The sequence below is a fragment of the Oculina patagonica genome, chromosome 4, assembly GCF_052425735.1.
Source record: "Oculina patagonica isolate OP01 chromosome 4, crgOcupat, whole genome shotgun sequence".
Classification (NCBI taxonomy): domain Eukaryota; kingdom Metazoa; phylum Cnidaria; class Anthozoa; order Scleractinia; family Oculinidae; genus Oculina; species Oculina patagonica.
The window spans coordinates 36650344-36671726 of NC_135761.1; the positions used below are offsets into that span (position 1 = coordinate 36650344).

Below are 21383 nucleotides of genomic sequence, written 5' to 3' on the forward strand. Positions count from 1 at the left end.
GTTTTTACATAAATCTGATTTATGGACCAAAAGCAATATGAAACGAGCATAATTTTACTTGGGAAACGATAGTGGTTTTGTTTGCTTAGGCAACAGAGTGGTTTCTGCCATTATGCCAGTGAGCATGGAACAGAAGAAACTGCTAAGTTCGTCAAAAACATAAATGATTTTTTTGGATTGTATAAATGCAAACAGAGTGTACACAGGAATTCAGGAGTGTATATTTGTAATCCAGCAGACAGATGACTAGTAGGTCTAGGTGAGTGCCACTGGGAGAGCACAAGCAGTATTTTTATAAGTGACCAGACATGAGTGGGTTTACAGATTTGCATCAAATTATTCATGCAGGTCAACACGTTTTGTCTTGCTAGTCCAGGTGTGGAATATATGTAGTAGCCTCGACATTCAATCAAGATCCCCTTAAAACGTTTTTTGGTAAGTTGCGCCAAAAAAGAGGGGAATATTGTTCCTTTATTTGTAATGAGTTTAACAAGAGCAATGCCAGTGCTGGGGTCAGTCAGTCTCATGCTATCAAAACTGTAAGGCAAGTCAAGAGAAGAGGTGCTGTACTGGAAAACGTAGAGCCAAACCAGGAGTTAACAAAATATCAAAAGAGGTAAAGTTTCCTAGGCATCCTTGTGCAAGTGTCAAAAGTGTTTTGGATGTACATGTGTATGTACTATACATTCTTATTGTGTGGAAAATTATTTAGCTACTTAGTTATTTAATTACTTGGTAAAGCTACTGTTTAAGAAATAGAAAACATGTTCCGTGTTTCTATCGAGTTATAGAAACACGAGTGGAAGTTTGGGAGAACGAGAAATGCTGTGGGAACACGAGTCGATAGACGAGTGTTTCCACAGCTTTTTCGAGTTCTCCCAAACTTTCACGAGTGTTTCTATAACTCGATAGAAACACGGAAAACATGTTTTCTATTTCTTTTAGAAAACAGCACAAAGAAAATAACGCACATCAAAGTAATATTTAGCGCTTTATTTAACATCAAAACGTAGATTCTCTTCACCTCGCGGTTTTACGTCATGAACATAATCAACCAATCATAGTAAGGAAGTCGATGAACAGAAATAAATCAACTGTTCAACATTTGCTTTAACCTGCGATCAAATAACGCCTGATCGCAGGTTACATTTGCTTGAAGGCTAAAATTCACCGTTTTGTGCCAAACAAACAAAGAAAACAGGCCCCAAAATTAACGTAATTATGAGAAATAACTAAGCCGATGGTTTAACTGAAGTCAAGCACTGGAAGGAGTCAAGAATTGTGGTTTTATTTCGCTTCATCGACCTAACCGAATGGTTTGACGACCGACGCTGCCGATCGAGCGACTCGAACCTTGGAGGTGAAAGTGCATTATTTTTCTGTGAAAAGAAGTTTGACTCGGCATTCTGGACGAATATCTTGTCCTGTTGAGGAGCTGTGAATAGTTCTGAAGTGCTGTAAAGCCTAGAATGGAGTGAAGTTGCGCCAATTCATGTACTTCTTTGAAAGGTCAGCCGCTTCGATAATTTCTTTCACAGACTATTTTTGAATGTGTAGCGGGCTCTGTAAACATCTTACTCGCTTGTTTTCAAGTGTGCAAATATTTGTTTAGTCTTAACCTGGTTTTTGTCAGCTGTAACATTAAAATTTGGCACAATTCTTAGTTGTTGTTTTTGCATTGCTTATTTCAGCGCCGTGAATATTGATTGCCGTGTCTACGACAACTGTCTGTGTCTCCATCGAGTTATAGAAACACAATTTTTAACCAATCAGCGCACGTATTTACTTTGTACTATTTTCTAAAAAGCAATAACAAAGTTAAGTTTTGTCATACATATGAAACAATGAATGTGTAAGTATCAATTTCACTTGCTGTATGCTGTTTTGTATACAGTACTTACCCGCTTATAAGAACCTGAAAGTGATAAATGATCGTCGCAGTGAATTTCCAATTTTAAGCAATTGGATAAACAAGCCTGAAAAAAATTCAGGGCTTCAACGGGATTCGAACCCGTGACCTTCGCGATACCGGTGCGATGCTCTACCAACGGAGCTATTGAAGCCACACATTGGGAGCGAGGTCAATTGTGAGTTCATATTTTCCCGCGAGAGGAGTGAAATGATGTAATGTATATGAAATGATTCATATATGAACTGCGGATGTATATGAAACTGATAAATGATCGTCGCAGTGAATTTCCAATTTTAAGCAATTGGATAAAGAAGCCTGAAAAAAATTCAGGGCTTCAACGGGATTCGAACCCGTGACCTCTGCGATACTGGTGCGATGCTCTACCAACTGAGCTATTGAAGCCACACATTGGGAGCAAGGTCAATTGTGAGTTCATATTTTCCCGCGAGTGGAGTGAAATGATGTAATGTATATGAAATGATTCCTGAATTTTTTTCAGGCTTCTTTATCCAATTGCTTTAATAGTTTTAGAGATATTGTTTATTCAGTATTTTACCATTTTTTAGAGTCAAATCTTATGACGTCATCACTGATCTAATTTGCATAATACAAAAACGTCAATATCTCTGAAACGAAAAAAGATATTTCGAAAAGAAAAACGCCATTCTTCTGTATTTCGAAAGGCCTTTCAAATAAGCAGAAAATATTTTTCATGTCATGTACACTTTAAAGATTTCTTCAGCTTTGGATGCATCACGACCAGTTGTGACAGAGATGTCATAGAAGTGGTTTGTTACACATTTCGATTTTTCATATCAAACAGTTTTATTGTCACTGGATTCATTTTCTTGACATCAGTATCACTGGATCCGTCAATTCCAAGACTAAATGGGTGATTTTTGCAGTACTCAACTATGTATTGATGGCAGTGGGGTCCAATAGCCTTATTGATAATTACAGCTGTTTTTGTTGCACTGCAGGCAATTTTAATTAAAAGACTTGAAAACGACGCATATGAAAGTGACGGGGATGCTCGTTGTCTCGCTTAGGGGTGTAAATTTCAGACTTTTGGTCTCGCTTAGGTTGTTCCGGGGAAAAACGCCCAAAACGCCAATATTTTTAGCCATAGTGGTCTCGTTTAGGGTTACACACAAAGAAATATACAAATATAAACTCCATTCTTAGTTTTTTGGTATCTTTTAGGGGTCAAGAAAGGCTTGAGCCACACCCAGATTGGTCTCTTTTAGGGGTTCTTTTCAAAATTTCCGACGAGCATCCCCGTCCCTTTAATATGGGAGTCCCCCCCCCCAGGCAATTTTGCTGTCTGGGAAAATAGTTTTAAAGAGTGGTCCAAGATGCCCTGCTGTAGCAATTGGTAAATTATGTTGTATCAAGAAATTTGTAACCATTACCTCTGCTTTTATGACATCTTTTGATGTAGAGCCGGCTGCTGTGAAAAACTGTGAACTTTGTTTGCTTGTTTTTGACTGTGCAACAACCGTTTTGTGCGATTCTCTTTCACAATGGACTTTAACATCTTTTAATCCTTGGTGATCGCAACGAACACGTTTATTGCAAGGAACACACACCAAAACGAATCACTTTGAACACGTTTAACTGGATACGAACCTTCCCATTCTGTGTTGAACTTGGTTCTATACTTCGCTGCACCTTTGCTGCTGCCTTTCCCTTTTGTGTTTGAGACTCCCCGCTCTTTGTCTGATAAATATTCATCATCAGAAATTTCCGCCATTTTGAAGTCGAAGATGTGATCAAAATGCGAGAGACTGGTAATGATGTGACATTATTTGGAACATATCTTCTATATATGGTCATGGATTGTGTTTCCAGTGCACGGCAGCGAACAGACGGATGAAAACTGAACCGAACGGGCTCATGGCTCGTGTACGACGACCTGACTGACGTCACAAGAGGAATAGTACGTAGATGAAAAGCGGGCACAGTACACAAAGGAAGAGTAGAACAGTGGAACAGAGGAACAGTGTATACAGAGGAACAGTGTACACAGAGGAACAGTGGAACAGAGGACACAGAGGAACAGAGGACACAGAGGAACAGTGTACACAGAGGAACACTGGACACAGAGGAACAGAGGAACAATGGACCCAGAGAAAAATAGGGCCCCAATGGGTCCATGTGTTTTGCTGCTAGAGCAAAGTCTTAGGGAACATGTTGATGAAAGACAAGTGAGTCGAGATTGAAATCCAACGTCTTTTATTGTCTGTCACTTGTGTGCAGGTTAATAATTGCACTATATTGTAGTCACTTTGTGTTAATTCAATCCTGATAATTTTACTGATCAATGTTATGTTGAAATCAAAGACAGCAAACATAATTTAATTACTAGTAAGTTAACGTAATGTCTGACATGATTGTCTCTTTGATAAAAAACAGTAACTCTTAACATTATAAAAAAATCTCAATGAACTCAATGTGATTCTTTTAGTGGCGTTATCTCACTGGTTACCGTTAGTTGTATTTGGAATCATTGTCACAATGGTAGCGTTTTAACAACAACGAAAAAGACAGAATCTATTGACCTTATAAGAACTCAATGTGATATATTTATTAGTGACAAGACAGTGGTTCTTTAACCACTTTCACCCAAATTAAACACTGGAACAACTAACTCTTAACAAACTTGTTGTGTCACCCTGAGTTAAATATGCAAAATTCAGAAATTATAAATAATCGCACGCGCACCGGCGTACAACAACAGAAAGACGGCGTTGAACGTAACGCAAAGTTCATTTTGAAAGCGAAAGTTTACAAATAATTATTATCATTCGTCAGTCACTCATTTCACGCATGAACACTCGTCGAATTTCAGTGTCTTCACAACAAGATCGGAAGATCGATAAGGACCAATTTTTGATTCTGCGAAAGTTCGTTTTCTTAAAGTTTTAGAAATTTGTGAAGTTGGAGGATTCACTGAGGACTGCGTAGCCGAAGATGCAGTGGCTCGCTGGACATCAAATTCTATTTTTCACGGCGTTTAATTAATCTTCACAAAATAAACATGTGGCGCCAGCGCGTCTGGCAGTCAAAAATTCATTTTTCAAAAAACTTTCCCTTTCCAGCTATTTTAGCGGGGCTTATACTATAGTACCTACCTGTCAGTCGTAGAAAAGCTGAAATGTAAGGATGAACTGTTTATTAAATGAAGACCGTATTATTTTTTAATAACTAGTAAACAAACTGGTCGCCACGCATTTAAACACGAACTGACGAATGTTGCATCTGATGCAGTGAATCTGGTGAATGAGAACTTCCTTTAATATTTCTTTGTTTTCGACGGTGTGCACCACTGAATAAGTTTCTTTCCCATTGTGATGTTACTAGTATTAATTCGTTTCTAGCTGTCTTTTATATAGCTCGAATACAGCTACAATTAGCGGTGCAGCCTACCAGCATGGTATATTCCTTTCCAGCTGTCTTTGCGTGACAAGTTACACGTTCATACATTTTATTTTAAAATATGAAGTTCAGAGTTAATACAGTACTAGTATGCTGTAGACAGTGTAGACAAGGTGAGGGTAAGTTTATTTTCAAAGCGAAAGTTTACAAACTGTGCACTAACCGGTCCTTTGGAGAAAATATTTATGACCTTCGGCGAGGTTCCAAGTCTTCGCTCTTTTCGTAAATGATGAAAACTGCAGAATAATTTTCTCATAAAACTGGAGTGGTCGCGCCACAGTTTGTTTTCTTTCCCAATGCGATATACTTTTAAATCGGTTTTCTGTTTTCCAACGTGTCCAACGTGGTTTGCGTTCGAATACTTTGGCCCGTAACTTCGAATGCGATCAGCGCTACGGTTCATTGGTTTCGATTTTGTTTGTTCATGGATTTGATTGACATCGGTAGTTCAGATTTCTCCTCTGTTACGGCACTTACACCTTACGGCACTTACACCTTACACCTTACGGCACAAACTTCAGCTCTCAATGTGTTTTGCTTGCAGCCATTGCGGCTGCAGCAAAACACAAAAAGCAGGCACAGAGGAACAGTGGACACAGAGGAACAGTGGGCACAGAGGAACAGTGTACACAGAGGAACAGTGTACGCAGAGGAACAATAGACACAGAGGAACAGTGGGCACAGAGGAACAGTGTACACAGAGGAACAGTGTACGCAGAGGATTTTAGTTTTCCAGTCGAGGGCAACTGCCCCACCCCCCCCCCCCCAATTTTCGTTTCCCTTCAGATCATTTTCTATATAATTCTACCCTCGATAATTCGAACCATGAAAAAACAGAAAGTGTACTGAAGTCCAAAACATTAGATTTATTTTTGAGCAGCCGTGTGAACGTTTCTTTCCTTTCTTTTACATTACACAGAACGCGTCAGTTCAGTTCTGGTTCCGCTAAAGTTCGCAGTTCTTGAACTTCTTCCTGCTGCTTACCTTTGTTAGTATAGTTGTCACATTACGTTATGTTCCAATTTATACAGTAATTTAGAATGTACACTGCATAAATAGAAAAACAATAGAAACCGTTTTGTCCTTATTTCCGGTCACTTCTTCTCAACTCTCGATAACTCGAACTCCCGATAACTCGAACCATTTTCAATTTCCCTTGAAGGTTCGAGTTATCAGGAGTCGACTGTAAACTTAGACCATAACACCCATTTGTTCGCTTTGTCTGATACACGTCGTTACATTCCTTTAACACGAGGTTAATTGACGCAACACAAATGGGGACGAAAGCACTTGATTAATGCATGAAAAGAAGCGACTAGTCAATTAATCGACATGCAGGAAAGCACTGATCGTGTTGTATTCACTTTAATACAAACGCCTGCTGAGCCTTATAAGCCATTTCAAAACAGTTCTCCAAATAAAGGGGACAAAGACACTTCATTAATGTATGAAAAGAAGCGACTTGTCACCTAATAGACCTTTTTCGCCACGTATGTAAATTGCCCATTACAGATCATGTGATACCCTCTAGACTGTCCACAGCCTCTCTACTTTTCGCCCCCACCCCCTCGCTCCTCCCGTTTTGCGTTGGCGTCCAGTTCTCTCTCGCCGTTCTCACCGCGCGCTCATCGATCGAAAAATACGAAAAAATAGAGGGCTGTGAACAGTCTAGATACTTTCCAGAGAGTTGTTCTTTTGTCCACCTGGAAATTATTCATTCATTTCCACGTGAATTTGTTTGAAGTTGAAAGAAGTTACTCTCAAGGGTAACATCACGTGGTCTGTAATGGGACAACAAACAAACGAGGCGAAAAAGGTCTTTGAAATGCAGGAAAGCATCGCGTTTTATTCACTTGCAAACGCCTGCTTAGGATAAAGCCATTTCAAACAAGTCCTCCGAGCAAACGAAGGTAGCCCCTATTCCCCTTAGCCTCGTAGTAGCGGGAGCGAATGAGAGGCGGCTGTATTCGCAGGCTACTATTCCCCTATGGTGTCATGGAAGCATCGTATCATGAAAGCGAGGTTTAGGGCTCAAAGTGAGCGGCTAAGACACCATGATTGAAGCATCAACTGATAAATACGATAAAGAGTGATTATAATGACAATAACCCATCAAATTTAAGCCTTGGAAACTGTTGCAAACGGTAGCCAGCAATCTTAATATCCCTGATATTCAATACTTGAAATTTCACAGGAAAATATGACCGACCTGATGCCGCATAGTCGAAAAACCGCTGACTAAGACGTGTACTGATCGCTTTGCGAGTTGTGATTGTTTATATTCGATCCCAGACCTCGTTTCTTCAACTACCACCACCCACCCACCCCCCCCACCCCTTCCCCACTCTGCCGAAAACACTTTAGGGAATTATCAACTGGTATCCCCTGGGTATTTTCCTTTGTTCTTAAGCTCTCGTAAGTAACCTCTCGAAGATTTTAATTCAGTATTAGTATACACTACAGATCGATCAAATTTCAGCGTAATATTTTTATCTACTTACTTGAATTTTCAAGATCTTGGAATGGCTTTGGTAAATCACACAGTATTCTTGGTTCCTTTGACAAATTCTTATTTACACTCGACAGGTGATCAGTGATTGACGCCGGCTCCTTCGAAGTACCTTCTACCGTGAGAAACGCTGGTTAATTACAACATCGAGATAACGGCCACCGGTTGTGTGGATGTTTTGCAATATAGAGTTTTTCCTGTAGAGTAAACGAATTCAAAACAAAACAACGTCGTCATGTTGATGGCGAGTGTAATCAGCCACCCCCACATACGAAAGAGGGCATTTCTCCTACGTTTACGCAACGAATGTCGGCATACTTTGACGAAAACAAAATCAGGCGTTTTCAAAGGCGTTATTAATTTTTAAGTTTCGATCCATTCTGGATTTCAAAACGATCAAATCAATGAGCTTTGCCATGCAAACAAGTTGTTTTAAAAGCGTTTATCAGATTTAGTTGCTTATACATGTCGTAACACCTGATACATATCTATATTCCTGTACTCCCGGGGGTATTACAGCAATGCGCTGACACCAACGATAACACGCCTAAGTTTGCGAAACATTTATTTAAATACCTACTTTCGGAGCTTACTTTTGCAATCATAGTGGCAATTATAGACAGCTATCCTTGCGATTGACATTGCGCACCATGCAACGATTGCTGCTCAATGAGAAAAAATTGAGACATCGCCATAATGCGGTCATCTGTCCATTTTAGGGTACTGTTGCTTTCTTTATATTTACATCTAACGTTGCGTCATCAGCAGATGGTAAGATGAGATAAGATGTTATTGAAAAATGACTTGATGCTTACGGTAAAAAATTCAGCAACACTCCTGGAAAAAGAAAATAATACAACTTTTTGCAACGCCCCCAGATTGTGTGGATGTTTTGCAATATAGAGTTTTTTTCCTGTAGAGTAAACGAATTCCTTTTCTTTAGTAGAATAAACTCTTCCCTGTAAAACTTAAGAGATATTTTTTCGTTTAAAGCAAATTTCATTTCACAATGCCGCAAAAGAAGCTTGAGTAGTACTAATTTCCGGCTTGTTTGATTGTTGAGAAAAAGTATACCTTGCTTCATCCGACAGTTCTAAAAATACGTCTGATAAAGAAATTGAAAGACGAGTTGATGTGCACAGTCAAAAACACCAACTGAAACCCCTTGAGAAACTAATTCTGTCTGTCAAAACAAAACAACGTCGTCATGTTGATGGCGAGTGTAATCAGCCACCCCCACATACGAAAGAGGACATTTCTCCTACGTTTACGCAACGAATGTCGGCATACTTTGACGAAAACAAAATCAGGCGTTTCCAAAGAAGTTATTATTTTTTAAGTTTTGTTTCATTCTGGATTTCAAAACGTTCAAATCAATGAGCTTTGCCATGCAAACAAATTATTTTAAAAGCGTTTATCAGATTTAGTTGCTTATACATGTCGTAACACCTGATACATATCTATATTCCTGTACTCCCGGGGGTATTACAGCAATGCGCTGACACCAACGATAACACGCCTAAGTTTGCGAAACATTTATTTGAATACATACTTTCGGAGCTTACTTTTGCAATCATAGTGGCAATTATAGACAGCTATCCTTGCGATTGACATTGCGCACCATGCAACGATTGCTGCTCAATGAGAAAAAATTGAGACGTCGCCATAATGCGGTCATCTGTCCATTTTAGGGTACTGTTGCTTTCTTTATATTTACATCTAACGTTGCATCATCAGCAGATCGTAAGATGAGATAAGATGTTATTGAAAAATGACTTGATGCTTACGGTAAAAAAATCAGAAACACTCCTGGAAAAAGAAAATAATACAAATTTGCGGAAAAATTGAAAGCGGAAAACAGTCTTCGAAACAATTACCTAAAACACTGAAAATGCATGTTCTGACGCCGGTGCACGTGTAAGCAATACGACGCCCTTGTTTTTCTAAATTCGTGTTGTCGATGGAGTGTAATCAGCTACACCTAAGGAAGGTATTTCTGATGATATTACGCAACGAATATCACCATAGTTGGCGATAACAAAATCGAGCATTTTTAGTGCAAACAATTTTAAAGGCAGTTAGCTTCGCTTTCAAACTGACAAGTTTGTAAAGCGTTCATTTCTTCAACTTCTTTCGTAACAGCCGATACATATCTCTACGCCGGTATTGTGGTATCGCAACTATGCGCTAACAACAAGGTCTTTTTTCGATCACACCTAGTTAAGTTTGCGAAACAACCTGCATTCTAAATATACACTTTCGGAACTGTCTCTTGCACTAAGCTTGCAAAATCTAGTCAGCTTGTGAAATAATTGCTATGGCCTATCCCATGAAACTGGATAATCGTCATCTATCGAATCTGATTGGTTAACTTGCCAATAAAATGTTGTTTCCAGTCAGACTGTGTATTCGCTAGTGTTCTCTGAACTCACTGGATCGTCACAACTGAAGCAACTCCACTCCGCTGTGATTTTCAAGCATTCTAACACACAAGATAAGGTAAGATCTTCAGTTTTTTTAATATCAAAGCGTATACGTAAAAATTTTTAGGATGGCGGATGTACTTTAATTTTTTTGATATGTTATGAATATAAAAAAAGAGGGCATGGATGAATTTTGAATGATTTTAATTCCGTTTGATTTTTAACAAGTGTTTTTTTCGGCTTGCTTTTTGCTAATGTTTTGTATGGGAAATTTATTTTCAACTCGAAACTCAAAAACATTGTAATATCTTAAGGAGATGTTCGCGAAAATTGTTTATTTCGTGCAACAAGAGACACATATTAATATATGTATGCGTTTCAACAAAATTCGTGGAGCAATGTAAGTGGAAATTGACGTGAATTGAAGTGGCAAACATGGCGCGAACTTGATGGATGAGAGTTGACGTAAATTGACAATGTATGTTTGCGCCACAATTAAAAATAATAATTGAATTCGTAACTAAACATCTGTTAGAAATTACAGAAACATGCGTCGAACACATCACTGTGAGATGTGGCCTGTATTATTGTTAGTTCGCACAAAAGAAACGAATGAACACATGCTTGCCGTTTTTCGCGTTGCTCCCCAATTAAACGAACGCCTGGAACAGGCTACGCGACGAGGGCAAAGAGCGTCAGTGTAAGAGGCTACGGTTTAGACTAACTGTTCGCCTAGTTCGCATGTTATTTGGCTACATTTTAGTTTACTCGTATTTTTATAGCCCTATTGTTGCGTTAAAAATCAATGGCGTTTAATATCGCTCGCTGGACGGTTCATTGTGGCCACATTTCGTTAACAAATCGTGACAAATTTTGAACGTTCCAGTAAAAATCGACTCGTGTAATTAACCACAAGGGGGCGCATGTTCGAAATAAAGGAAATATATCTATATATATGAGAATATCGATAGGGTCTTATTGTCGTAACAATATTGCACGTTATGTCTACACGTAACTTTTTTAAAGTTTAGACCACTGCAGAAACCGTGCTCGATCAAATTTGGTCTACGTTGATCAAACTAAAATATAGAAATACTGCAAGGACTTGTCAGACAACGTGCCGTGCAAAACGTGTAAATACAATATTTCGGCGGGCCAAAAACAGCCTTCTTCGGTCGCGTTTCATTCAGAACAATGTTGCGTTTAGAATTGTCTCATGTGGCATGGAATGGATATCGCTTTTAGAAATCGTTCGTTAAAAATTGTCTCGCGTGTCGCATCAGGGTATCCAGGGATGCGGATGGTACTTTTTGGTGTTGTTTTTTTTTTAACTGTAGTTACGTACAGTAATTACATGGGGGGGGGGAGGGTACTCCCATATATGGGCTTAATGCATGGGTATGTTCCGCTGTAAAGGGTATGGTTTTCAAGCTGTTTAGTAAGAGATAGGGCATAAAAAACTTCGAGTATTGGTATAAAAAGGGTATAATTTCCTGAGAAACTGATCAGTCTAGAATAGAAATCGAAACTCGAAAGCAAGAATTTCACATCCAAGACTTCATATTTACAGAGTGCCCCCCGGGGGGGGGGGATTATGTGCCGCCCCTGAAGGATATTGTTTTTGAGCCCATTTGGTTTGTAAATCCGGTATATTTTTTGACCATTTCGGTCTAAATTTGCGTACGGTTTTGAAGGGAACCACGATAGCGTATAAACGTTTTAATTTTTCAATTCCAAATGAAGAGAAAGAGAAGTAATCAAAATATATCATTCGAGCTGAATTTTGACAATTTTACCAAATCTTTTGTTGGCGTTCACTTCCGTTGACTAGAAAACGGAGAATGGATTTTCGAGCCAAAGAAACGTTTACTAGGGCCCGCAAAGCCATTTTTAGTCATCTACATCTTAAAATCAGAGAAGTGTATAGGCCTGAAACTTTGTATGAAGGGAACCTATGTTCATATTAATATTAAGGAAAATCTGTAAATCATAAAGTTAACAAATGGCCCGAAAGTGATGCCACTTCTAACAGAGTACCAAGGTTATGGAACAACTTTCACCATGATGTTATTAACATCAGCTACCTAAAGACGGCTGGTTTGACAGCCGACATATTATAAACTTTATTACAATATACGTTTTTTCATCATCTGTGCGGTATACTTTTGATTTCTTTTTTGAGTTATTTAATTTTTAGCTGACCACATCTTTATTTCGTTTACAGACATGCTTTTTGCATCTGCAGCAAAACGTTTCCGATCAGCTTCAAGCGACTTTTCTGAAATAAGAAAGAGCGGGAAGGAAGCTGTTATTCCCTGGGAGGACATTGCTCCAGCTGAAGTGGCGGAATGGATGGAAACCTACCCCAAAGCAAACAACACAACGAGAGATATTTTGCTAGCGAGTGTCTTACCGAGTGTTGCTTGTCTGATGGGGCCATCGACAATTTCAGTTAAATGCCGACTTCAAGGAGAAGCCGTGAATCTTTTCATTATCTGTCTATGTGACCCTGGTGCAGGTAAATCGCCAGCTTTTCAACACGGGTGCGCTAAGCCAATCAGGCTACATGTAGAGACCAAGCAACAGCAAGCCCTTTTTGTGGACGAATTCACCGAAGCAGGTTTATTTCGCCAGCTGAGTACAGCACCCGGACATAAGGCTATCATTGGAAAAGAAGAAGTGTCTCAGCTGTTCGATCAGTTATTGGGAGCCTCTAGAGAGAAAAGCAAGATTGACGTCGAGCGTCTTATCCAGCTCTATGATGGGAGTATGTGGGTCTACACAAGTGGTACTAGCAAAGATGCTCGCCGCGTTATCGATTGCCCGGGAGCCTCTCTCAGTGGCTACAGCCAACCGAACAGGTTCTTCCCGATTTACATGAAGCTAAAAGAACGACGGGATGGTGCTGTGGACCGGCTCTTAATGTACCAACCAATGCCACACCGGTTAACTGCTAACCAGACACGCGAATTCATAACAAGATTGAACGCCTCTGAGGTCAAGGATTTAAGGTAAATTATAGGTTCAAAACCGGCTTGAGATTAACAATTATTTCGCATTAAGCAAGACTAAAATTTACTTTATTTTCTAAATTATCAAAAAGTGGAGGCACATTATTTTATTGGTTTTTTATTTGCTAAGAATTTCAGAACAGTAAAAAAGCATGTCTATAACAGTATTTTTATTTTGCTATAAATGTATACTATGCAATTTATATAATTACAGCAAGGCGCCCAAAATGTGACCACTTTTAATTTATTCACATTCTTCCGTCCAGTTATAATCCAATCAGAAGCCGGGAACAGCTTTCATTTGACTTCTGATTGGATTAAATCTGCACGAAAGAATGTGAATAAATTAAAAGTGGTCACACTTTTGGGCTCAATAGTCAGTTAATCACTTAAAAAATGTTCCCCCCCCCTTAGGCACTATAGGTACTCCATAATAAACTAAACGGAGAGCTCTGCCTGTAAGGCTTTCTTTTTATACAAAAGAGTAGGGTTCTTTCAGGTGGGGGGGGGGGGGTAAACTAAAAACAGATAATTAAAAGAGGATTTTAACTTATCTGGAGAAGAATTTGTCTACTATAAATGCTCCGAAGGGGTTACCATTTCTTTGTGGGCGAGCTCAGACTAAACAATTGGGCTTTCTTATATGCAAAGGAATGAAAGTTCTTTCTCTCAACTCGTTATACTTGAAATGTATTGATTGAGAAGGAGAACGAACAAAAAGAAGAATGCTGCCAATGATAGTAAGGAAACCATTCAACAGTTCCAAAGAGAGCTTAGGAAGGCAGTGCAGTCGAAAAGAAGAAGAGAAAGACCAGTTGTGGATAAGACATATGGTTGGTGGCTCCCCAAGAATAGACTTAATGTAGACCAGGTACCGTTGCCCTTTGTGGTGGACCAAGAAAAGACATGAAATTGAAGGAATCAAGCAAGTTTGGATTTCCCAACCAGGGTCTGGCCTAGACAAGAGGCCAGCAACACTCCAGCTTTGCATTAGGGCAGAGGGAGAGCAAACAGTCAAGACAGCGATAATTTTCAGGGGCAAAGGCAATGTATCTACTGACGAAAGAGAGAAGTATGATAAGGAAGTTGATGTTTACTTCCAAGTTAATACATGGATGGATTCGGAAGTTAACATGAAGTGGACCAAACATACCCTGCACAGCGGACTTGGTGATGATCCTACTGAGAAAGTGTTGTTTGCTGATAATGTTGGGTTCCAGATAGCACAGGAATTCCATGAAGCATGCAGAAAAATGAACACACTGGTTTATTTACTACCTGATAATAACACAGATAAGGTACAACCAATCAATGCCGGATTTGGAAGAATAATGAAACAAAAGATTGGAGAGGCAATGCAGATATGGTTAGAGAAAGATGAAAATCTAGAAGTGGCACAACAAAATCTCAGCTAAAGAGAGGAGAATCTTGATGACACAGTGGGCAGGTCATGCATGGAGAGAGCTTGGTTCCAAGCCAGAATTCATCACGAAACTCTTCGAGAAAACTGGGTGCCTTATCACTGCTGATTGTTCTCATGATGACAAGATCAAGATGATTGATTGATTTAAAAAGAAATCATGCAACTGCCGACAAAAGAACTCATGCCCACTGAACGGAAACTGTCTACAATCATCTGTCATCTACCAAGCAACCGTTAAACGCAACGATAATAACACTTCTGAAACATACATCGGACTTACAGAAAACGACTTTAAGACAAGATTCAGAAATCACACTTCATCATTCAAGCACGCAAAACACAGAAACTCTACCGAACTCAGCAAACACATCTGGACTCTTAAAGATAACAACATTGACCACTCTATTTCATGGCGCATCATTTCATCTTGCTCATATTACAACAGCTCAAGCAAAAGATGTAATCTGTGTCTTAAAGAGAAGCTCCTTATCATCTGCCGACCTGACCTATCATCGCTTAACAAACTTAACGAACTTGTATCTTCTTGCCGCCACCGAAACAAAGCGTTGCTATGTAACAACTAACACTTGAACATTCAAATTTTCTGCATCACTAATTATGTAAATTTTTAAGTATATAATCGACGGTTACTTGTACATTCAAATTGTCTGCATCATATATTATGTACATTTTTAGTATATAACCGACGGTTATTTTCTGCTTCATTAATTATGTAAAATTTATAGTATATAAACGACGGTTGAGGATATTCTTGTCATTAAAATCCCCTGAAGAGTGAGCAATCACGAAACAGGCTTGTAGGGATGAAAGTGTAGTTTTTTCTATTTTCAATGTTTATATATTACGCTCTGCTTAAATGTATCGAGCACTTTAATACGGAAAATCGAAACACATAATTCCTAAGTCGCTCCAAGTTAAGAATTGTTGAGCACTCTGCGATGATCCGCAATGGAAAAAAATTCAACATTGGATACTCCACAAAGAATATTCCTCTTCCATCAAAAAACGACTACTTGCAACGCCTCATTGAAAAAACCGAGCAGTTCCTACGTAGAATGCGCTGGAAAGCTTTCTTTTTCTCAACCCTGGTATGTCTGCCTCCTCCAAAGAGACATACGGTTTCAAGTCTACCAAGAATCCTCCACCAATCAACGAGATAAAAGAGTTTGAAGACGATATGCTAAATATGGTGCAGTCAACGAAGTTCAAACCAGTTAACAGCCCGTTTCTTAACAAGCTCAAAGACGACACTGAAAGCACTAAAAGCGAGTCCAAGCTTTTCATCGCCGCTGACAAAACAACGAACTTTTACAAACTGGAACCGTCAAAGTACAACGACCTACTAGAACAAAACATAACAAAGTCCTACAAAAAGGCGCATCCTGATACCACACAAGACATTCACTCAGGAAACAAAAGAATCGCTTCTAAGCTGGGTATCGATGACCGAGTAGACACCACTGCTAACAAAGATGCATTTATAACACTGAAAGACCATAAACCAAACTTCGCCAATAAACCAGCCTGCCGTCTAATCAACCCTACCAAATCCGAGATAGGAAAGGTCAGCAAAGAAATCCTTGACCGAATCAACAACAAAATTTCAAGAAAGTCAAAATTCAACCAATGGAAAAATTCTTCTTCGGTGGTTGAGTGGTTTAAGACCATCGAAAACAAACAACATCACAATTTTATTTGCTTTGACATTGTAGAATTCTACCCCTCCATCAGCCAAGACCTCCTAAACAGAGCAGTTGACTTTGCCTCGGCCTACGACAACATCTCAGACGACGAAAGAAACATAATAACCCATGCTAAAAAGTCTATTCTAATTCACCAGCAGCAATCATGGCAGAAGAAGGGTGACTCAACTTTCGACGTTACTATGGGCAGCTATGACGGCGCTGAAACGTGCGAGCTGGTAGGAAGCTCCCTTCTTTCACAATTACAAAACCTCAACATCAATTTAGGGCTCTACCGAGACGATGGACTAGCCATTTCCAACACCACACTGAGAGACACAGAGAACATCAAGAAAGAAATATGCCGTGTCTTTAACAACAATGGGCTACGAATCACAATTGAAGCAAACAAGAAGATAATTAACTTTCTAGACGTCACCTTTAACCTGAGTAATAACACCTACCAGCCCTACACAAAGCCTAACACTACAATCATCAAGCAATCATCCTCCCATCACCGCAAAGAATATACCCGCCGGCATCAACAAACGTCTGTCATCCCTTTCATCAGACAAAGCCTCTTTCGACCAAGCCTCCCCTCCATACCAAAAAGCACTTGATGAAAGCGGATACAACTTCACTCTGCACTACGAGCCATCCACGACTGCCAAACGAAGAAACAGACAACGACATCCTCTGGTACAACCCTCCATTTAGCAAGAATGTCAGCACTAACAGCGGTCACAGATTCCTCACCCTTGTAGATAAAGCCTTTCCAAAAGACCACAAGCTAAGGAAAATATTCAACCGTAACACAATAAAGATCAGCTATAGTTGTATGAATAACACTAAGCAGATTATCGACAACCACAACAAGCGCATTTTACATTCATCCAAACACAACTTTGACCCCAAAGATAACACAATTAACAAGAAATAATGCAACTGCTGACAAAAGAACTCATGCCCACTGAACGGAAACTGTCTACAATCATCTGTCATCTACCAAGCAACCGTTAAACGCAACGATAATAACACTTCTGAAACATACATCGGACTTACAGAAAACGACTTTAAGACAAGATTCAGAAATCACACTTCATCATTCAAGCACGCAAAACACAGAAACTCTACCGAACTCAGCAAACACATCTGGACTCTTAAAGATAACAACATTGACCACTCTATTTCATGGCGCATCATTTCATCTTGCTCATATTACAACAGCTCAAGCAAAAGATGTAATCTGTGTCTTAAAGAGAAGCTCCTTATCATCTGCCGATCTGACCTATCATCGCTTAACAAACGTAACGAACTTGTATCTTCTTGCCGCCATCGAAACAAAGCGTTGCTATGTAACAACTAACACTTGATCATTCAAATTTTCTGCATCACTAATTATGTAAATTTTTAAGTATATAATCGACGGTTACTTGTACATTCAAATTGTCTGCATCATATATTATGTAAATTTTTAGTATATAACCGACGGTTATTTTCTGCTTCATTAATTATGTAAATTTTATAGTATATAAACGACGGTTGAGGATATTCTTGTCATTAAAATCCCCTGAAGAGTGAGCAATCACGAAACAGGCTTGTAGGGATGAAAGTGTAGTTTTTTCTATTTTCAATGTTTATATATTACGCTCTGCTTAAATGTATCGAGCACTTTAATACGGAAAATCGAAACACATAATTCCTATATATTTCATTAGATATATATCATTAAATCAACTTTTAGCCTGATACTGAGAATTAAAATATCTACTAAAATGGGTCATGGCCACATACTGTACTGGCCAGGCCTGTACAGGCCAGGCCTGTTTTGGCATTAAATTAATATACATGCCACCTTTCTACCATTCACAGGTGAATAATATATTTCTCATTAAATAAGAACCTATTTAAGAACCTGCGTTTCCTAAAATTCCACTAAGCACCATTTACATAAGAACCCGTTTAGGCTAAATTTGAAAAAGTGGGTTCTTATAAGCGGGTAAGTACTGTATATATCAAATACTAAGTTGACAGAAAATGGCAGTTTAATGTGCATTTTTTTAAATAAGAAGTGTCTAGATGAAGGATATTACTGTATGCTGCTGACAGTTAAGAGCAATTTTCGTATGACCTTAAAGTGTTTACCTGTGAACAGGTTAACACTTACAAAATGGCGGAGGGTCCCGTTGGGACTGAATATATGAGAAGGGGATAAGGAAATTACATTATGCGAGTGGCTTGGGGATTAGTCTATTAAAGATTAACATTTTTTGTAGGGCGTGTTTAAAACACGAAATGGCGAAATGGCGAAATGACGAAATGATACTGAAGATAAAAGCCAAAGTTATACGATATTACCGTTCTACTGGAATTTTCATATGTTGCCGAATTTATCCTTGTAGATAAGTCCCGAAAAATTAAAGAAACTGCAATCACAAATTCTCCGTCACGTAGACCCGTCACGAACATATGGGTAATTTGGATTCCAGTCTCTCCCTGTTAACAGGGCGCTGTTTGATATGCCTGGGACATTCTTGATCGAGATGTCGGCGCCGGTTTCGTTAAGACATCGGAAGAAAATGATTTGTTTATCTCGTATTTGCCAGAGTCTCGGCTAAGAAGTAATGCTTTGAGCTCCAGCATTCACAAGTGGATTAACAAAACCGAACCTACTTCGCGATAAAGTTTATACACGATATCAGTGGCAAACGTTCTTTGTACAGAAACGGAGTAACGTTCGATGTCTATATCAGTCCTTCGGTACAATGTAAGCTCTGTAGCTAGTGCAGTGCAGATACTGATAGGCAACTTGGCAAGTACTAAATGAAAAAAATATCCTGGTTTCTGCGACCTTTCAGCAATACGTTCAATTTGGCGTTGTGATAAGTGAAAAGTATTCATTATATTCCTAGGCAAGAAGATTAAAATGTTCATTTGAAATAATTCAGTCTAGACATGTAAACAAAACTGCCTTGAAGTTCAAAGGGAAACCAAACTATATTATTTACGTGTATTTATCTTATCATTTTGCAAATTTCGTCATTTCACCATTTCGCCATTTCATCATTTCGCCATTTCGTGTTTTAAACACGCCCTTTTTTGTAATTGCATGGGAAATTCTTCCTTTTGTGAACATTTGCGGCAAATCTATTATTTGTAGCTTCGTACTTTGCGTCTCCTCTATCGATTCTTTTGCTATTTTTAAACACTTATAAAATAGAAAATGGATTCAAAAGGCATTATAAATCTAGGAAACACTTGTTATCTAAGTAGCGTTCTTCAGGCTCTCCCCTCGGTGAACAATTTATCAAAAGGCCTCTTTGGATTACAGCACAATCGGAAAAGATGTCGAGAACTTCGGGATTTCAAAATTATTATTCATTATTGTTTCTATATGTAAGTCTTCGGTGAAACTGATAGTTGTTATCAAACCAACTTATAATGCATGCAGGGTTTTTCTTCCCAGACCCAGTGCAAGTATTTTCACTCACACTATATTCTAGCCTGTCCAGTAACAACCTACCATAATCCAAGTGCTACTGTATTGACATAAACTCCTGTATAAACACAGTCTCTGGTCTTAGAACCATGTACAAATGTACAAATTGACTCTCACTTACTCTTCTGCAATGCCTTCCTGGATAAGAGATACATTTTTAACTCAGAATTTGAGAGACATAGGATACCAGCACATGGATACTATGACCATGATGAATCTGTTCAAACTATGAGGCAGATGGATGACATTCACTTGGTAAACTTTTTTCAGTAAACTTTGAAAAGCAAAGATGATTTGTTACTAAGTACTTAACTCGCTGACTACGTAAAAATGTTTCTAACACCTCAGCCTGGTGACTGGCCAGCTCAATTTTACAGCCGTCAAATTGTATAAGTCTTTTGAAATTCTGTGAATCATCTGATTTATGGACCAAAAGCAATATGAAACGATCATAATTTTACTTGGGAAATACCACTCAATACATGCGAAAGTATTTACCTAATTAAATACCGCACGCACTAACACTGTGAACGCTATTGACCGCGAAACACTTCTTTTAAAATATTCTAATATACTCGATCACCTCTATTTGCATTTAAACTTAAGTAGACCGTTATTTCACTCTTATCTACTTGATAATGAACTCAAGATGAGTTCAAAATGTCGTGGCTTATTTTCGCTTATTTTTATACTTAATTGAAAAAATAGTGGTTTTGTTTGCCTAAGCAACAGAGTGGTTTCTGCCATTAGGCCAGTGAGCATGGAACAGAATAAACTGCTAAGTTCGTCAAAAACATAAATGATTTTTTGGATTGTATAAATGCAAACAGAGTGCATACAGAGTTGGAATTCAGGAGTGTATATTCGTAATTCAGCAGACAGATGACTAGTGTACTGTCTAGGTGAGTCGATACTGGGAGAGCACAAGCAGTATTTTATAAGTGACCAGACATGGGTGGGTTTACAGATTTGCATCAAATTATTCATACAGGTCAACATATTTTGTCTTGCTAGTCCAGGTGTGGAATATATGTAGTAGTCTCGACATTCAATCAAGATCCTCTTGAAACGTTTTTGGTAAGTTGCGTCAAAAGAAAGGGCATATTGTTCCTTTATTTGTAATGAGTTTAACCAGAGCAACGCCAGTGCTGGGGTCAGTCAGTCTTATGCTATCAAAACTGTAAGGCAAGTCAGGAGAAGAGGTGCTGTACTGGTAAAAAGTGCAAGTGTCAAAAGTGTTTTGGATGTATTTGTGCTGTACATTCTTATTGTGTGGAAAATTATTTAGCGTATCAGGCTGTAAGGTAGTTTGGGAATACATGTTCATGCAAATTCATTTCATTATTTCATTATTTGCCAGTTACTTGGTAAAGCTAATGTATAGCGATAAAAAAGTTGTGTTTTATCATACATATGAAACTGTAAATGTGTAAGTATCAATTTCACTTGCTGTATTCTGTTTTGT

At 38.7% G+C, this 21383-nt stretch overlaps 1 protein-coding gene across 1 annotated transcript; it reads left to right on the forward strand.

Moving 5' to 3' along the window:
- Window positions 1–3859: 3859 nt before the first annotated feature.
- LOC144647856 (uncharacterized) lies at window positions 3860–13440 on the forward strand. Its single transcript, XM_078507555.1, has 2 exons — window positions 3860–3992; window positions 12507–13440. Exons 1-2 carry the CDS (start codon window positions 3860–3862, stop codon window positions 13295–13297), a joined length of 924 nt encoding a protein of 307 aa, XP_078363681.1. The 3' UTR covers window positions 13298–13440.
- Window positions 13441–21383: the final 7943 nt, after the last annotated feature.

Coding starts and splice junctions, on each gene's coding strand:
- LOC144647856 (XM_078507555.1), top strand. CDS start 3,860: ATGAAAAGCGGGCACAGTACACAAAGGAAGAGTAGAACAGTGGAACAG. Junction 3,993..12,506: donor AGAGGACACAGAGGAACAGT/GTACACAGAGGA, acceptor TTTCGTTTACAG/ACATGCTTTTTGCATCTGCA.